The sequence below is a fragment of the Acipenser ruthenus genome, chromosome 19 (assembly GCF_902713425.1).
Source record: "Acipenser ruthenus chromosome 19, fAciRut3.2 maternal haplotype, whole genome shotgun sequence".
NCBI lineage: Eukaryota > Metazoa > Chordata > Actinopteri > Acipenseriformes > Acipenseridae > Acipenser > Acipenser ruthenus.
This window is the reverse complement of record NC_081207.1, coordinates 28,121,869-28,139,877: the sequence shown is the minus strand read 5'-3', so window position 1 is coordinate 28,139,877 and position 18,009 is coordinate 28,121,869. Positions and strand designations below refer to the sequence as shown.

Sequence of the window (18,009 nt, the reverse complement as noted above, 5' to 3'; positions counted from 1 at the left end):
TTTTAACATCCAATTCAGCTGAACATTATTGCAAAAACTTAAACAAGTCATATCTGATTAAACCACCTTGACCTGAAAATTAAACAAGCTGTATCTTCAGCGAGGTGGAAATGTGAAAGCTGCTTTTAATCTCTTGCCTCTTTAGGCAAACAAAGTAAACAGTCATGTAAATGGAATTAGAAACTGTGTTTAGTTGGTTAGCTGGGCATGCTTACGGTACTTGTGAATGTGTTGCATTTTTGTTCTGTGCCAATTCAACTGTAAATGAAAGAATATGCCACAGTCTATTGGGCAAAATGCATTACCGTTTAAGGAAAATTGCAGACTACATCTGACAACTTAACATTCACATACCTTTTCTTTATTATGCTAAGAGTCTGGAGCGTTGCATTCTTCTTGAATGCAATGTGAATATATCAAACCCCGTTCTCTTACATTAATGCACTTGCTGTTTAAATACAAACCTAATAAAGATTCTATTTATATTGAAGCAGGTTCAGATGTTTAATTGAAGGCCCTAGAGCATTTTCTGTTCTGCTGCTATGTGCATCTTAAAATACTAATTAAATCAGAGTCCATTTCCTGATCACAAGCGTCCTTGTAACCGTTTTATATGAACATTACTGAGGGTATCAGGGAAGAATGCCCTTTACAGAGCCTTAATGTTAGACAACACAAGCGCAACAGTCAAACTGCAAGTGACTGCGGAAAACATCAATTACATCGTCATGACTTAAAAAGGTCTTTGCTGCAGATCGTTTTTATTTTCATTCACTTTTTTTCCAGAAATAGTTTCAGTAATTCTTTTTTCTTTTCAATGGTGAAAATGTTCCCTCACTAGACTAAGAAATCTGTTCAAAGGTTTAAAAGTTTAATAACTGATTTGTTGCCTGCCATTGGCATAACAACTTTCCTGCAAGCCCCTTCTCGTCTTTCTACTGGTTGTTTCATTTCCTGGTTGTTTTATTTCCTAAACCCATTTCTCCTGCTTCCACACTAGTATTTTTTATAATACTGTATATGTATGTGTGTGTGTGTGTGTGTGTGTGTGTCTGTGTGTGTGTGTGTGTGTGTGTGTGTGTGTGTGTAGTGTACTGTTTGCAGTATCACATTTAACTGTCATAGATCATTTAATGTATACTACCCTGAAGAAACCTTAGGTAGGTATTTGTTCCATCCATGATTTAAATCATTTGAACAAAATATAGGCTCTATATGTCCTCAAGCTCACTCTCATGGTAAAGGACGCAGGTTATATCATTCTTGCACTGTAAGTATCACACTGAAAGGCGTCAAGTTTATTTCAAAATCTTTTATTTCAACTGGTGTTGGCAATATACCAAAACTGTTTATAAATTAATGTCATATCTTCTTTACCATCTTTAATAAAAATAAACATTATTGAAGGTGGTTAGTAACTATGGTAAGGTGTGCCTTATTTAGTCAAAATATATTACAAGTAATATTTATATATATGACATAAAATGTTTGAAAAAAAAAAAACAAGATCAAAAAAACAAAACAAAATAAAACACATTGATCTACCTAAACGTTGTCCTCCGTAACAGAGATGTCAGACCTGACTTTTGACATGTAAGATAATGGGAGGAACCCATTTTGCAAAGGAAAATCATGTTACTTACAATAATATAAACCATAGATGCCATGCACACGGCAGGGCTTGACGCTCTAGTATTTGGAAACTTGATGCATCGTTTTGTGGATGTCGGTTGTGTGCGACACTAGATTTCCCACAATTGTGAAGCTTGATTTCACATAAATTATTTTAAATTAATTAATTAATTAACTTTTTTAATTTTTTTTTTTTTGTCATGCTTCTTACAGTCTGTTTACATCCAGCTTTAAGACAGTCGTTCTTCTGTGAATCCTGGTTTGTTTGTTTTTTCTTATTACTCCACGGTGTGCCATACAGGTATATTTCCCTTTTTGTTTGGTACAAGTGAAAACATTGATCGAAGATTGTAGTATTGTAGTTTGCTTGTCGAAGTCTATCAATGGTTCACCAGTAAGGGAAAAAGCCTATGGAAGATCAGCAGAGAAATATACAGAAGGGGGGCTGTGATGGTGGAAGTAGCTCCGGAACCTGTGGGCAAAAGAAAAAGAGAAGCTCAGTTAACCCTTTCCTATACCACTACATTACTACATTACTACATTACTAAAGACAGTTTTGTCAGCCACCAAACTATAAGTTTGCTTCCTGTGTTTCAAAAAATAGGACCTTCCAAAACGGTTACAGCGGTCATTATCCCACAGTTAGATGCCCTCTAAAGCTAAATGCATTCATGTGAATTTACATCCATCATTTTAAAATATTAACAATGAAATATAATAAATACTTTGGTTACACTTTAGAGTTCTGTTATAACTGGTTATTTACAATACACAAATCTTGTAATAATATAAATGGTAAAATGTTTACAGAAAAATAATAGTTAAAAAACATATGCATGATAATACTATAATGAATAACATGTTTATAGATGGTATATTCCCACTTATAAGAGATACCCAAACTAAAGTGATGATTTTGAAGGGAGAGTGAATTATGCTCTGTCACTTCAAAAACTCCCTAGAGCCTTGTATATTGTTCCAGGGTCACCACTAATACCAGTCAAGCCCCAGCATGCAAATCAAGCTAAGACACAATTCTAATTAACAGAACTGCATTCGGTACATAGGAGGCAGGATTTGAAATGTAATTGCACACCATATGAAAAGAAAATGTATTTATTTCTTAATTCCAACACATCTTTCGCAATGCTGGGACCTCTAATGTGTGATGATGCAATTTATTATATTCTGTGTCACAGTAACCCCCCAACTGTGTATGGTTAATAATGGATACATACACTGAAGTACATTCTACATTTGTAAAATCTTATTCCACCCACCATTCATAGACGCTGCCACTAACTGTAACACTACAACACAGTAAAACAGAACAAAGTGCAGTTTCAACAAGCAAGTCAATAAGAGATCAATATAGCCAAGACTGAGTGCTGTCACTGAATCCTGGAAGGGTATTAACAAAATACTAATTGAGAAGATGCAATTTGAACGTTGCAATAGATCATTAATAAAGTTGCACTGCTCTGCTTAGCAAAACAGCCTCAGTGCAATACAGGCGCTTGAAGGACAGTAACTATTGGTAGTGAGCTTCCAAACAAAACAAATAGTGCAGTGCAAGCATTTGAATGTTTAGGATGTTTAAAGAAGAAACTTGAGACCAGAAGGCCTGCTTTTGAAAGCTTGGTAATTTAAATTGAGAATTAGTAACTTATTAGTTTCATTAAGTTTCCAAAATAATACAATTGAGTAAATATCATCAAAATGATCCATACACCAGGAAAAAGGAGTAACTAGGTTTTGAAAAACAGGCCCCAATTGCCAGATACAACTTATAAACATGGAACAGGGAACATTAGTGGTTTAGTCTAAAATAAACAAGATGCAGCAGCCATCAACTGTTCAGACTCAATCAACTGCAAGGTCAAGACAGGGCAAGTATTAAGAATAAATCTTGCTTCAGTGCTGTTAATGGAAAACTATTTTTCCAGGGCTGTGTTGGAAGCAGTCATGTATATAAAATTGCCTTGCATCCATTAGAGACCAGTAAATGCGGGCAATCCATTGTAGATAACCTTGTGAGAAAACAAAACGGTCAAAAACACAGGTATATACAGTATATTATAAGGGTTGGATGACAAATTTGAAACAACTGCGCTGTGTAGCACAATGCATTGGGGAAATGGACTCACATAACCTACATCTTGGAGAACTCTCATTTAGCTTCATTGCTCCGACTCTCTGGAACTCTCTCCCAGCTTTGGTGCGTGATGCTCCCATCGTCGCTCGCTTTAAATCAACTCTCAAGAGCCACCTGTTCTCTCTTGCTTTCCATGCTCTTTAAGCCTGATATCTGCTATTAGCTGCTGTGTTGCTGCTACTACAGTATTTCAAGTATTATACTACTATCATGTATTATGCACTTTCCACTGTACTTAATGTAATATGCATTTTTCACTGTATTGTTTTATGCATAGTTTTCTTTTTAACTGTATATCATGTATTATGCATGATATACAGTAGCAAGTCAGTTTGAGCAGAACAGACCTGCCACATTTTAATAGCAGACTGATAGTAGGTGCTCAGCTGGCTGATACTTTAGGTACTCACACTATCAAAGAAACATCTGAGATTGTGTGAATTTACATACACTATAAATCTAAATATCTAAGGTTCTTTTTTAAAAAAAAAAAAGAATATGTTATTTAATCAAGGTTAAGTAACTTGAAGGCTAAATGCTGCAATGTTCTTTATAGCCTGACATAACCCGAGGCGACATTGTAAATCTGTATGTATGATCTGGGATTTGCAATGTGTAACTCTTATAACCTGGTCCTCAGTTTGAACAATTCCCAGACATCCTGCCGTTAAGAGGACTACAGAGTGATTGAATGGGATATTGTACTTTTACCTCTTTTTATAATGTGATCTGTGGGCAGTGTTAATAAAGAAAGAATGTGTGTTAAATGCAGTAAGAGTCATGGCATTCTTAAAAAAAAAATATATATATATATATATATGAATCCTAGTCAACAATGAATCGTAGTCAACAATCTCCCTCCCGACCTGTGAGGGCACGGTATAACAGGAACAGTGTGCCTCGTACTGGATGGTTCGGCAGTTCATTCCAGGGTCAGTCGGAAGCCAGCCATCTAGAATGGGGGCGGTGTCACAGTACCAGAAGTCATCGCCCTAGTACAGTAAGCGATGTGTCAGTCATGGCTTGGAGGAGACGTGATTGAACTAGCTATCGGAGAGGGCGTGACTAAGGGTATTTTAGGGGATGTGACGATGCAATATGTTCCTTTGTTATGGTTTTACGAAAGGACCAGGAGGGAGTAAAAACGAAAACGTGAGTGTTTATATTTGTTTTGTTAACCACTGTTTATTTGTATTTAGTAGACGGCTAACAACCAGGAGCTGCACTAGTCACCAATAATTGTGTATTCATCACCAGCACTGGAGCACTGCGAGAAAGGATGCGGAGCCATGCTTGTATTATTGTATTATTCTTTCAGGAATGAAACCCTGTTTTGCAGTCAAACCGTGACACCAATTAAAAGAACTGTTTGGACCGTGAATACTGTGTTATTGCCATTGCTTGAGCACTGCATCACCTCTACACCTGCACACTATTAACTACTTTGCCACAATACTGTAAAAAATTCAGAAAGAAATATGCATTGTATTCAGCATTCATCTCAAGTAATGACCATTTCAAAAATGAAGAGCAGACAAGACGCACAAAGCCAGGGATCATATCGTTTCTATTGCTTTTAAGCCTTAATGAATTTTTTGGGATAATTTAATTATGCCTTCCACAGGATCTAAATGCTACTCTCCTTGCTCCATCAAGACCTTGCAAGGTACTTGCCACAAGAAACAGACTGGATTTTTTTTAACATGTCTTCGCCATTGATTCTGCTTTTCAAGGCTGTTCAGGTACAGAGTTTTTAAATAAGGTAGGCGCCTGCAGTCATTTCTTGCCAGGTGTCCTTGTTACTTTCAGGGTGTGGGTCAAATATCCGCTAACTATCGTGCTGACACCCACGCATTAAAAGAAAAGAGGCATAACAGAAAAGTGACATGACACATGCTCTGCACAAGGCCAAAGATGTGCACAAGTCAGACATTTTTTATTGTATCCTCAACACACTCACTAAAAATAATAGTGGCAAAGCGTTTCACATCAACAAAACAAATAGCCCCAGAGTGCCACTGTGAACGACATAGTGAATCCACGTGCGGCATTCCAAAGAGAAGCCAGTTGCTGGCCACTCTGCGGCTTACCACGATTGCTTCAAAACACATGACTGCCTTTACCATTTATATTACTAGTGCTATATATGCAAAATGGGCCCTATTCACAAAGCTTTAAGAGAGTGCTAACCAGTGCTTTCAAATCCATTTCTTACCTTTTAGAGCTTTAATAACATTATTTATTGTCCTGTTTCTTCATGTTTTATTTTACATTAAATTGAGGTGCCAATATTTTAAATACAACGCAATGGATTACTGCATCCTGGTCCTTTTGCTGTATGTCACATGATCTGATTGCAACTAGACCATTGGAGTGGGTTTAAACTACAATAAATCAGGTGATAAAGTACCAGGATGCAGCAACAACCTTTTATCTAGAATGTTGTTGGTGTTTAATAGTCTAGAAAACGTTCATTTGCAGGGCAGCAGTGTGGAGTAGTGGTTAGGGCTCTGGACTCTTGACCGGAGGGTCGTGGGTTCAATCCCTGGTAGGGGACACTGCTGCTGTACCCTTGAGCAAGGTACTTTACCTAGATTGCTCCAGTAAAAACCCAACTGTATAAATGGGTAATTGTATGTAAAAAATAATGTGATATCTTGTAACAATTGTAAGTCGCCCTGGATAAGGGCGTCTGCTAAGAAATAAATAATAATAATAATTTGCATGAAATATTATTTAATCTTAACAGACTGAAAAAAATATATTATTTAAATAAAGCGCAGTGAATAGGACCAAACAGACTACGGACAAACCAATCTCCTACTTAAATGCACACATAAATAACATGATGTGTTTGTAGCAAATCTGCAGCTGTGTTTTGCAACATAATATTTCATATTTCTTTATTAATAATTTAAGATAAAAATAAATTGACAATGTCAAATATGATAAAGCCAGTGCAAATTATGTTAATGACCAGAAATTATGTTAATGAAGAGAGCCGCAATATACTCATTTCTATATTTATTTCAATACTTCTTAACGAGATCTCTAGCATTACACGTTGCGAGAGTCATGCAACATTGTTCAAATAAATAGTGGGAGTTGAGTTGTGGTTTGCTGCAGCAGAAGGTGCCCGAAGGATATACATGCAAGGGTGCAAGATTCAAAATAACATTGTTTTTGTTTATGTAAACGTCATCTGTACAATGCATTCTGTTCTGTCTTCATTTTGCCTATCCTATTTTAATACTGTTATATTTAAAAAAATAAATGAAAGGCAGTTTAATCCCATCAGATTCTATAGTGGGGTCCCCACCTACACCTCCAAAAAGCTTTTCATAATCATACAGTAGCCCCTCACTAAACCGGACATGTTTGTCCGACTAAGGAGGTGTCATTGGTGTACAATGCAAATAAAAGATTATATTAATTTTAAACTAAATGATTTTAGCATTTTTTTAATTGTTTTATTATATTATTTTTAACTTGGCCTACTTAGTAGACAATTAACACAAAATAGATCATGGTCCTATACAGATGCTCAGAATGACCTGGAGGTGTTGGGGAAACCAGAAATGTCATTGAAATTTGTTTTCAAGGCTTGTAAGTACACTCTGCCTTTCACGAAAGGTACGTGGGTGTTCGCCTAAAAAATGCGTTGAGCACAACTGGCAGTACACGAGAGAAAGTGGACTGGGAAATGGCAGCAACAATTGCGACTGTTTAAAACATGCTTCAAAAGGTCTTAATTAATTGATGCAATTGTAAGTGTCGCAATTTCGTACATCTCATTATAATATTTGATAACCCTCATTTGCATCTCCGCCCCCTTTTTGTGAATTTATGCGCAACACTTTAGTACATCTACCCCTTAGTGTAAGGATTATTGCCCACAATGTCAAACAGGTAAGGCAGCAACAACGATCAATAATGTGGTACGGAACAGAAAAGCCAGAGCACTTGTTGTTATGTTTTTTTTATCGCTCTTCCTGCAGTGATTTAGAGGCCAGATCTCAAACCCCAGTGCACTAGAGCGGACATTTTGAAAAGAGCTTTGAAACAGACTTTAAAGTTCGAAGTGTAAAAAGTTCTCAGGATGTTAAGAATGAAAAGAAAAATTACAGGTACGTTACTTAAACAGCTGTAGCAACACATGGATATATAATGCTATGCTTTTCAGAACCCGCTACTTACTCTTTAATTGAGCTGATAGTCCATCAGAAAGTCACTGCTGACCTTTACTGAGAAAGGTGTCTCGCACACTCTTCTGTTTTACTCAATCTGTCTCTGTTTGGTCCAGAAACCTCCTTAAACACAACAGCAAGCATTTTACATCCATTAAGCAATCGTGTCTGCATAACCTGCCTTCTAAATGGCATTAATTAAACCAAGTGCACTCGGCAATACAAATCTTAGGGTGCACCCACCTTCAGGACAGCAGCTGTAAAGACAGCTACAAACAATGCAATAGAAGACCTGCACAGACAGGGAAAAAAAAACAAAACACCTGTCTTGCCTGTATTGAGCACATTGGCCATGACACCCAAGGTCGGGTTAGGTCCAAGGCCATAGATTGTATTGCAGGCACTTGACATTACAGATTGAATTCCTGCAGCTCCAAACTACAGCATGTCACTGCTGTCTAGCTTTGTGCCAGCCTGGCTCTCTTCCCAAAACAGAACATTGCTTCCCAGCTGGAGATAAAAAAAAACAACTTTGCATTTTAGAAAAATGACTCTTCTGTTGAAAATAATAAACGGATTACCAATAGAAATGCATTTAAATACTTATTACGAAATGAGCCGAGATTTGATTGCGTTCTCCACGTGGACTAAATATTGACACACCACACTGGAATTATCAATATTAATTCATTTATAGACCATTTCTACAGATTGATAGTCATGGCAGCACATTTTTTTATTATTTGATCTTATCATCATAACAATACAGTTTTCTGATTAAACATCTATGACAACAGAATATTATTTTTGCCAGATTATTTATATATGTCTGTAAGAGGAATTGTCTTTGTCTTCAATTTCCAACTTAAAGAAGTGTCTTGAGAGCTAATGCATATATTTGTTGTTTTCCCCATTGGACCAAAGTACAATGCTTCAGAGCTCTAGATAAGCATCAAACTGCTACATCAAAAACTACCAATTGACACCAATAACCTCTAAATTACATCTTACCCATTTTTATTTTTCATGATACTAGAAAATCATTTGACTTGGCACTGTGTCAGGATTCAGTGTACTTATTCGGTGTACTTATTGAAATAATTTAATCTTTTGACATTCATTGGAAACCTAAGGTCCATATGAAAACATTTTGATGAATTTGAGTTAATTTATATTGCCCAGAGATGGTGTCTGTTGCAAGAACAGACGTCCTATGTGACATTGTGAGAGATACTGCTGCCTAAGAATGCTGTGAATTTGCTTTTAATTTTATGGCAGTAAAACCAGACAACTATGCAAAAAATCCAAATACTTTATTTTATGCTTGAGAATAGAAGGTATATCTCTTTAATTACAGAATCCATGCCACTGCACTATTATTCTAGCAGTTATACAGAAATAATTAATGAAATCAGAAAATGTAATAGGCAATTTTAAACACCTGACAGTGTGTTGAAGACAGGGCTTTTCTGAGACTTGCCTTTGGCATTTTCTATTTAATATGAATTGTTTCCGCCACTCAGTGAAATGACATTGTGGAATGTGACAGATGTGGGTATTTTAGGGGACTATTCAGATTTTCTCAAGTATTGTTAAACTAGCAGTTTTGTTTTTTTGTTCCCTTCTCTGTGGCTTTTACCATTCTCAGTGTGATTGAAAATACAGAAATGGAGTCTGAGAAACCCAAAGAAAAAAATACAATACAAGGATATTCCTGGCCCATACAATCACACATGCCCAACTCCAGCAAACCATACTTGATCTTACTGCAAACACTTACAATATGTCACACTGTACAAGCCAACAGCAGATACCCTGATGTGCATTAACATCTCCCAGAAATAACAGAGATTTCTTGTTCAATCTGTACAATACAAAGCTGTATAATTGTGAAGGGGCTTGATAGACTGTTGTATGGTCTAATAGTCTTAGTTAATAATTTGTCAATATGTTGAAGGTAATTCTCTGATGAAATAACTTCCTGTTTCTACAATCATTGTTTTATTAAATGACTAATAAAGTCCCAAAGTCCTAATCTCGTAGCTTGTATAGTACACCATACAACCTTCAAATATAAAACTAATATAGATGCATAAAACTGTACAGGTCACTTAACCCACAATATGTTAGGTAGGGATGTAATTACATTGTAATAACTAACCTTTAATTTTGTAACTATATCTGTAGTTAATTATGCTATAACTACTTAACCATGTACAGATACAGTGCAATGCCTTTTAAATTACATTGTCAATAAAACATGAACTCAAAACATATATATGTATGTATCTTTAATTCAATGTTTTATTTTACAGAGCTTTTCTGGTAGGGTATGAGAAACAAATATATATATATAAATATATGAGGGTAAAACAATTTAAATTAGGATCAGCAAAAACCTAGCCAGACATGAACACTAAATTGAAGTAAATTGATTATAGTATTGGTATAGAGACAGTATAATATACCCTTAGCTGTGGCATAGACTGTATAATTAGCTCAAGGGATTCTGTTATATATGGTGAACAAACAGTAAGTCTCCATGTTGTTTTTAATCATTGTCATGATTTGTTTTGTGGCTAGCTTAAAATATATTGCAATAAAATAAAGGTTGCTTGAATTCATGCCATTGTGTTCCAAGACTTGCAGAAAGGGCAGAACATACAGTACATTGTACATAAATAATGCCCCTATACACTAGAATGGTATATTAAACATCGTTCACTGCCTGTGAAACTGTAATTACACTGCTGCTTGCTTCATTAATCAGTACAGAGCAAACACGCATGCTCACCCAACACTAATTTCCCAATAACAAGATCTATGCCTGCTGTATTTAAGCAGCAGTTTGTAATGATTTTTGTTTGTGACAGTCACAAGCAGATGGCTGCATATTCATAAGGGGTTAAATTACAACATTTACCCTGCATCACTGTGTCCTGACAATACCAGGTCATTTCCAGCTTTGAGTCATTTTAAAGAAACCACTCAAGTGGTAACAACTAAGTAGGCCACGGCTCAACAAATACTGTCAAATCTCACACCAACTCATTTAGATAACATATTGTTTGCAAGGATACACCTGCAGCGGCTTTGTCTTGGTTTTACATCTTCTAGAACACCCTCCTAATGTACAGGTATGATCCCTAAGATAAAGACAACAGACCCTGACAACACACCAAGCCATTTAAAAGCAAAGTGCAGAGCAAAGTGCCGTGTTTGGGTTTTGCAACACAGGCTTTGGCTGGATTGAAATACCCAGCAAGGTGCAGCTGTTGTCTCTACTAAGATACATTATGATTGACTGTAGGTCTAAAACACACATCTGGAACAATAATACATTCTTATTGGTTGCAGCTGTGTTGAACGTAGTGATTAGTTTGGCTTGCCATAAGCTCTACTTGTAGATAACTGCTGGATTTCCAATAAAGTCTACAAAATATGAACACATCCCCCCCAGTTCTGCCCTCACTACCCTGGCTCTTTGACATTTACAAGGCTCTGGATAACCTGACTCCCTCGTGAACAACTGAACTGTTCTCTTCTTCTGTTACTGGCCTTCGCAAAATTTAGATCAGTTTCAATCAAAAAGTGGCATCTGGCTGTTCCTGTTGTTAAAATAGATGTTAACATATTACCCAAGAGACCCTTAAAATGACTGCATTACCACTATCTAGTAAAAACAAACATACACAGAACCTGCCTGGCCTATTATAATCCACCTATTATATTTGACCACAATTGAATAAGTAAAAAGAAATAAACAATCATGATATATATATATTCATAAATGCATCACTGCAATAGGCATAATCTAATTGAACCTCTTTTCAATTGTTGCTTAGTTACTATTATCCGATTTAAAGATTAATAGGCTTTCTACGGAAATTTTAATTAATAGCCAACCTAAGGTTTTTTAATAATTTAATTCTAAAATGTAATTAAAATAATATAATTATTATATTTTTTTGTAATATACTAGTTCATATCTGTAATGCCTGTTTTAAATTACAAATACCTCACGAATACACTTACTTTTAGCGGAATCACAAGCTTCCAGCAAAAAATATATTACCAACCTACTATAACTATAAATCTTGAGAACGATGACTATCTCGTTATAGTGGTATATGTTTCTCGAGGTTACAGAGAGCATTGTGCTAGACAGGGTTTATACCACAGCATATGCATTATTTACCAACATAATATTCTAAGCTCCCCTGCAGAGACACAGAATGAAGGACATATAATACGCAGTTAGTGTCTTTGATCGCTTGTTTAGCGTTTAAGCGTAGAAAACGTTTGATCACAAAAACCTTATGACAAAATGGAACGCGACATTATCTAGAGTGTTTTCAATCTGAGTCAAATTCAAGCGTCATTTTCACTTCAAAAGTCTCCCAAATGTCTTCAATAAATACGTGACATTTTCAATTTTGACCACAGGGTGTCGCTGTGGCTCCATCACTTACCGGCTCCGTGCTGCTGTCGGAGGATGGCTGCATTGCCAGGCTGGGATGAAGCTGGGGACGAGGCGGTATCAGCAACTGCAGTTGTACAGACAGAGACCGGGACAACTCCTGCTGCAAGTGGAACACGGCGTTTGTCCTGTCCTGGATCGGAGGTGGCTCTCCCGGCAGGATTGTTCCTGAGGGGCCCGCTGCTCTGGATGTGGGAGACGGCCTCTGCAGCCTGCATATCAGGGGAGAAGCGGGATGTGACCCGCAAAGCGGCCTGGGCTTTGTGCTCCCGAGTCTCGTCGCCGTTATAGTCGGACACCCTGCACTCATAGACCCCCTCATCCAGCTTTCTTACATTGGAGAGTCGGAGGCGGTGTGAGATGTCATTGCCTTGAACTCTTACAGTCTAAAACAAATGTGTGGTATCCACATTAAATTCACAGGGTAGAAATTACACGTATAAAATATGGCAATTATTAATAACACTATACATTTAAAACATAATGGAGATTGGTTCCGTGCAAACCAACAGTTCAAATTAAAACCAAGCACGACATTTGAAATAATACATACATGTTTTAGGTTTAAGTATTCACATTATAAATCATGGGCGTCATTTTAATTCTCTCGAAAAAGGGTTGTTTTCTTGCTCTAAAAATATATAGCCTTCTTCTGTCGAAAAAAATGCCCTGGGATTGTATTTTCCTATGACAGTGTTGTTTGCAACTGTATCTCAGATGACAAACTACGAACAGCGGCCCCCCCCCCCCTTTTTTTTTTTTCTAGGACCGCAATAACTCAGTCTTGTTTTCTGAAATTCAAACATGCAAAAAATGGTACATTATTATCAACAAGTATAAATTAGTAAAGGTGTTTTCCAATGCCCATTTTAGACTTTATAATGCGGAATATTCAACTACGAGCAAAACAATGACTGCGTTTAATAATAACAAGTATTAGTCAAATACTTTTTTAAAAGCGTATTTATTACAGAAAACGACAACACTATACAATACTAATACTACTACTACGACTACTACTACTACTACTACTACTACTACTACTAATAATAATAATAATAATAATAATAATACTTACACTTATTTTGGTGGCGTCCCTTGGAGTGACCTGAAATCATAAAGCGTGAAAAACAGCTGTTAACTATTTTGATTCCATTTGATAATGGTTTCCCCCGAAGGAAGCAAAATGTGAACATTTATAATCAGATTAAATCTTTTGTGTGCAATTCTAATGATACCATCTCTCGTTGTCAAAGACTCTAGCCAGTACTGTCTAGATACAAATAACGTTACAGGTTCCCTTTTCTAATAATTAGCTGGAGGGCTTTTTGTTGCGCTAATAACAGGCCCTCTAATAGATTAAAATGATACAGTTTAGCTACAATCGTATACAGAGTTTTAAGTATAAAGAACCTGCTGCTGATTTTCTATTAAACATTTCACACATCTGCAATTCCTATACTGTTACTGTACACCAATTTCAAACATAATACGCTAGGATTGGATGTTTTCTGATCTCTTTTCTCAATTTATTTTTGCAGATGTGCTTAGACCGTTTTAGTTTTGTCTGACCCATTTGCACAGTGCATGTAAAAAGGTGCAGTGAGAACGGATTGGTCGTAAATGTACCTCTACAATAAAAAAAAACTTTCAATGGTCAGTCAGAGATGTTATAGAGTTTGTTTATCAGATGCAGAAACCTATCAAATATTTACGAACTTCCTTTTAATGATCGGTTCGACATTACCTTGGCTCTGTTTGCGGGGGCACTAATAGCCAGTTCATGTGCAAGTTCCCTTGCTGCGGGTTCCTTAAGATACCACCACTGGATTTCCAAGGAGAAGGATGTGGATCCGCTGGCCCGGAAAGCACAAGGCATCTCAATATCATCTCCCTCTCGGACAGTCACATCTTTGGGGACTTCAGTAAATGTCGCTGACAAGGAGAAAGAACAGCAAAGCGATGGTTAACAGGAGATATTAAGGGACAAGATCAGTCTTTTGTAAATTGTAATCGGACCAGACTTCATTCAAGACCGAGCTGTTTTTATTAAATAAGTCTCTCACATTTCAGCGATAGAAACAATAATGCTATCTCTGCAGGTCCCGCTTCTGCACACTAGCGAATATTCCCCGCTTGTCTTGTGATCAAAGTAGCAACCCCCTGATTTGAAAGTATTTGTTGAAACTTTAAAAGGGATTGAAAAAAAGAGAATGCACTGCCCCCTCACTCTAGGTGCATCGATGCAAAGATGCGTTATTCATTTGTAGCACTACATTTTGCTTGCAGATGCACAGCAGGACATACCACTGAGCAAAATTAAGCGATGAACTCTCTGATTCTCGAACAGTCCTAAAGTATAAGACATTTCATTGCTGACTTTTTATTTTATTTCACATACTATTACAGATACAACGTGTGTGTGTGTGTGTGTGTGTGTGTGTGTGTCTGTATATATATATATATATATATATATATATATATATATATATATATATATATATATATATATATATAGATAGATAGATAGATAGATAGATAGATAGATAGATAGATAGATAGATAGATAGATAGATAGATTATAATTAGAATGATCGATCAGACAAAGCGCTATAAATAATTATAACAGTGAGATAAACACAACAAACAATGCATATGATATGTTGTAAAGCATAAATAGCCAAATAATCGTATCTTCACAGTTTGACACCTGAGTAAACTAAAATAATGTACGCCTCATAACTGTAGTGTCTGGTTACAGAAACAGCTATATTGTTCGGCAATCATAAGCTATTTGTCTGTATCAAGCAAAAAAGAACAAGGAATTAAACACAGGTGATCATACATCAAGTTGTACTTACCATTTACATACAATAATAGGGGCGCATTCAGCATCAGGTAATAAAGGACGCTGTAGAGTCCCCGATTTTCCATTTCATTAATACAAGATTTAGAATAAAAAACAAGCAAATATTTTCATTTGACCTCTAATGATTATAAAATCTGCATTCCCATTGCAATCAGACCAAAAAGAGTCTTAGTTCTTGGTTTGTTTTTTTCCCCCAAAAATGTTGCCTTCCAAAATCCGAGTGTCGTAGTCCCAAAACTAACGTTTCAGAAAGAGAAATTAAGATCCCGATCCCTAGGTGACTGTATTATTAACCCCCTTAGTGCACAATCGTGTGAATGTCCAGTGCGTTCACTTCTGATTTTTGGTGTATTCCTTCTAGTCCTCGTTTCTTTATTTCCAGATTTGCTTGAACTCAAATCGAAACTTATTCCCTGCGATAATCAAACGGTATGTCTCGCTTTCCAAACGAGGGGAAGCTTTCATGGGCTCTTCTCCTACATCCCATCACCAAGGCATCCGACAGTCTCTGATCCAAAGAAGACCAAATGAGAGAGAAAGGTTCCCTGGATTCTCTCTAAACCTGGAGATCAATCGATAGTCCCAGATTGTGCTACCGGATCCCTCTGCTTTGTATTGAGTGCATAACAGTCAGGAGGCGCTTTGGCATCTCCAAACCGACTCGCTCAGTGTCTATGTGCGCAACTAATACCAGCCAGAGTAGAGCTGGAACCTAACCAACCTGTTCGACTACCAAATCAACACACAGATCAACCTATAAGGGGCATTTTCACAAACTGACGTCCACACGCAATGCATCAGTAATGCCAGCAATAAAAATATAGAAACCATACGATTCGTGTTGTTTTCTCAGGATCAACTAGAAACCCTTAAAGCGGCAGCAGCCTTGTCCGGCAGCTAATTAATTAGAAACTCGGAGAGATCAGGGATTAAGCGTCCCCATAATATTTGTTGCATAATTATATGTATGTAAAAAAGCAGTGCTTATCAGGAGCGATTAGTTTTAGGATCTGTCATACTTATGTTGATTTTTGTTGCATTACAGTGGGGTGTAGAGAGCTTTATCGTTCAGCATAAGTGTTTTTATGTGATGTTGGTAGGTCATTTCACATAATGCACAAGGAATACTACTGAGACTTTAATACATATTCTGTTGTTCAATATGTAAGTTGCCTTGGATAAAGGCATCTGCTAAATAAACAAATAATAATATTTAAATGTAATTCTGCTACGTACTGTTGGAGATTAAGTAGTAACCAGCAATCACTTAAAAGCCTAGGCTTTACCCAAGAACAGCAGACTTAGGCCCATGTCTACTTCAACACCTTAATTTTATAAAATGGTATTGTTAAGTAATTCATTTAATTTTCTAGCCACAAAGACACAGGGGCACAATCAGTGAATCAATGCAAATAATAAATTAGCATTGTAATACAAACGCATACATTAGGTGTCTTTGAGGTGTATTAAACTTCCCATCCGTGACTGAGTAAATAGAAATGTAGAAACTGATAGGATCACAGAGATGCTTAATGCAAAATGTTATTAGTGCTTTGCTCCTGAAAAATGGATTTAAACTGAAAGCAACGGAAACTGTTTAAAGGGAGCTCAGTGAAGAATACTAATCAATAGTAAAACGAGTGGGGTTTTCTGTTAACCCCCTATGAACTGCACACGTAGGCCTTATGTGTGTGTGTGTGTGTCTGTGTCAGGGAGATAATGAAACAATCGGATGGGATCAATAGTTTGTTTAATAAAAAAAGTGATTGGTGATCACAGACTTCCAACGTCCCACTGGTGAGCATAAAGGGATTTTGTGAAGAGTGATCATTGATGCAAATTCATTAATTAATACAGACGTTAAGGGCAGCAACAGTTAGATCAGCTGCTGTTCATATCATTGAAATAGACCCCCTTGTCTGATTAGGCTTTTGGCTATACAACCAAGTCATAAAGGGCAAGGTTAATAATTTTGCCTTGTTTATTGTGTTTTCCAAAGGGATGCATAATGGAGGTATTTTCACACTTACATTTTTAGGTATATCTAAAGAATGGGTCCTCCAATATTGATGATGCATGGTATGATCATTCACAGCAAAGGGGATATTCATTCTAGTGTTCCAATTAGGTATTAGGGCTATGAGGACACCCTGAATAATTGCAACTAATACAGTATTTTAACAATTTGGTCCTTAGCCTTTCTAGAACATTAACCTGTGCTGACCGCTTTATCATTGATTTATTGACACACATCAGCTTGCTGTGCAGTAGATAATGCATGTGACTAGTGGCCACTTATGATTGCCAGTGGTTTCCAAACATCTATTAAATGGTCCTATGGCTAACAATCATACATCATTGGACTACATAATTTGTTTTAATTGTATTTACTGAGAAGAAAAGGGAGCATGCAGCCTTGTACCGAATGTTGCTGCTCACTATGCTGGACATAAAGGCACAAACCTGGGGAGGAATAAACAATTATAACAATTATTGTGAAGTAAATGCAGTTTTACACCTTTCATTCTCAGTCAGAAGTTTTATCCTTGTATTGATGGGCTGAATTAGCTTGAACGTCTTGCTTAGAGCACCGTGTCAGACTTTCCATTGCTGACCAAATTCAATTTATTTACATCATATTGGACAATACAAGTCCCAGGCAGTATCTTTTCAGATTTCATTGGAG

The 18,009-nt window shown here is 36.7% G+C and overlaps 1 protein-coding gene across 2 annotated transcripts; it reads right to left on the bottom strand.

The window, feature by feature from the left end:
- Window positions 1–1,297: 1,297 nt before the first annotated feature.
- LOC117424395 (V-set and transmembrane domain-containing protein 2B-like) lies at window positions 1,298–16,139 on the bottom strand. Of its 2 annotated transcripts, none has more exons than XM_034040688.3 (5): window positions 15,316–16,139; window positions 14,202–14,389; window positions 13,533–13,562; window positions 12,447–12,840; window positions 1,298–2,104 (listed from the first exon to the last, which is right to left on the bottom strand). In XM_034040688.3, the coding sequence occupies exons 1-5, from the start codon at window positions 15,386–15,388 to the stop codon at window positions 2,013–2,015; spliced, it is 777 nt and encodes a 258-aa protein (XP_033896579.3). In that variant the 5' UTR covers window positions 15,389–16,139; the 3' UTR covers window positions 1,298–2,012. The 2 variants fall into 2 exon arrangements, with proteins under 2 accessions (XP_033896579.3, XP_058848710.1); XM_058992727.1 differs by lacking the exon at window positions 15,316–16,139 and adding an exon at window positions 14,521–14,650.
- Between the last annotated feature and the right edge of the window lie 1,870 nt (window positions 16,140–18,009).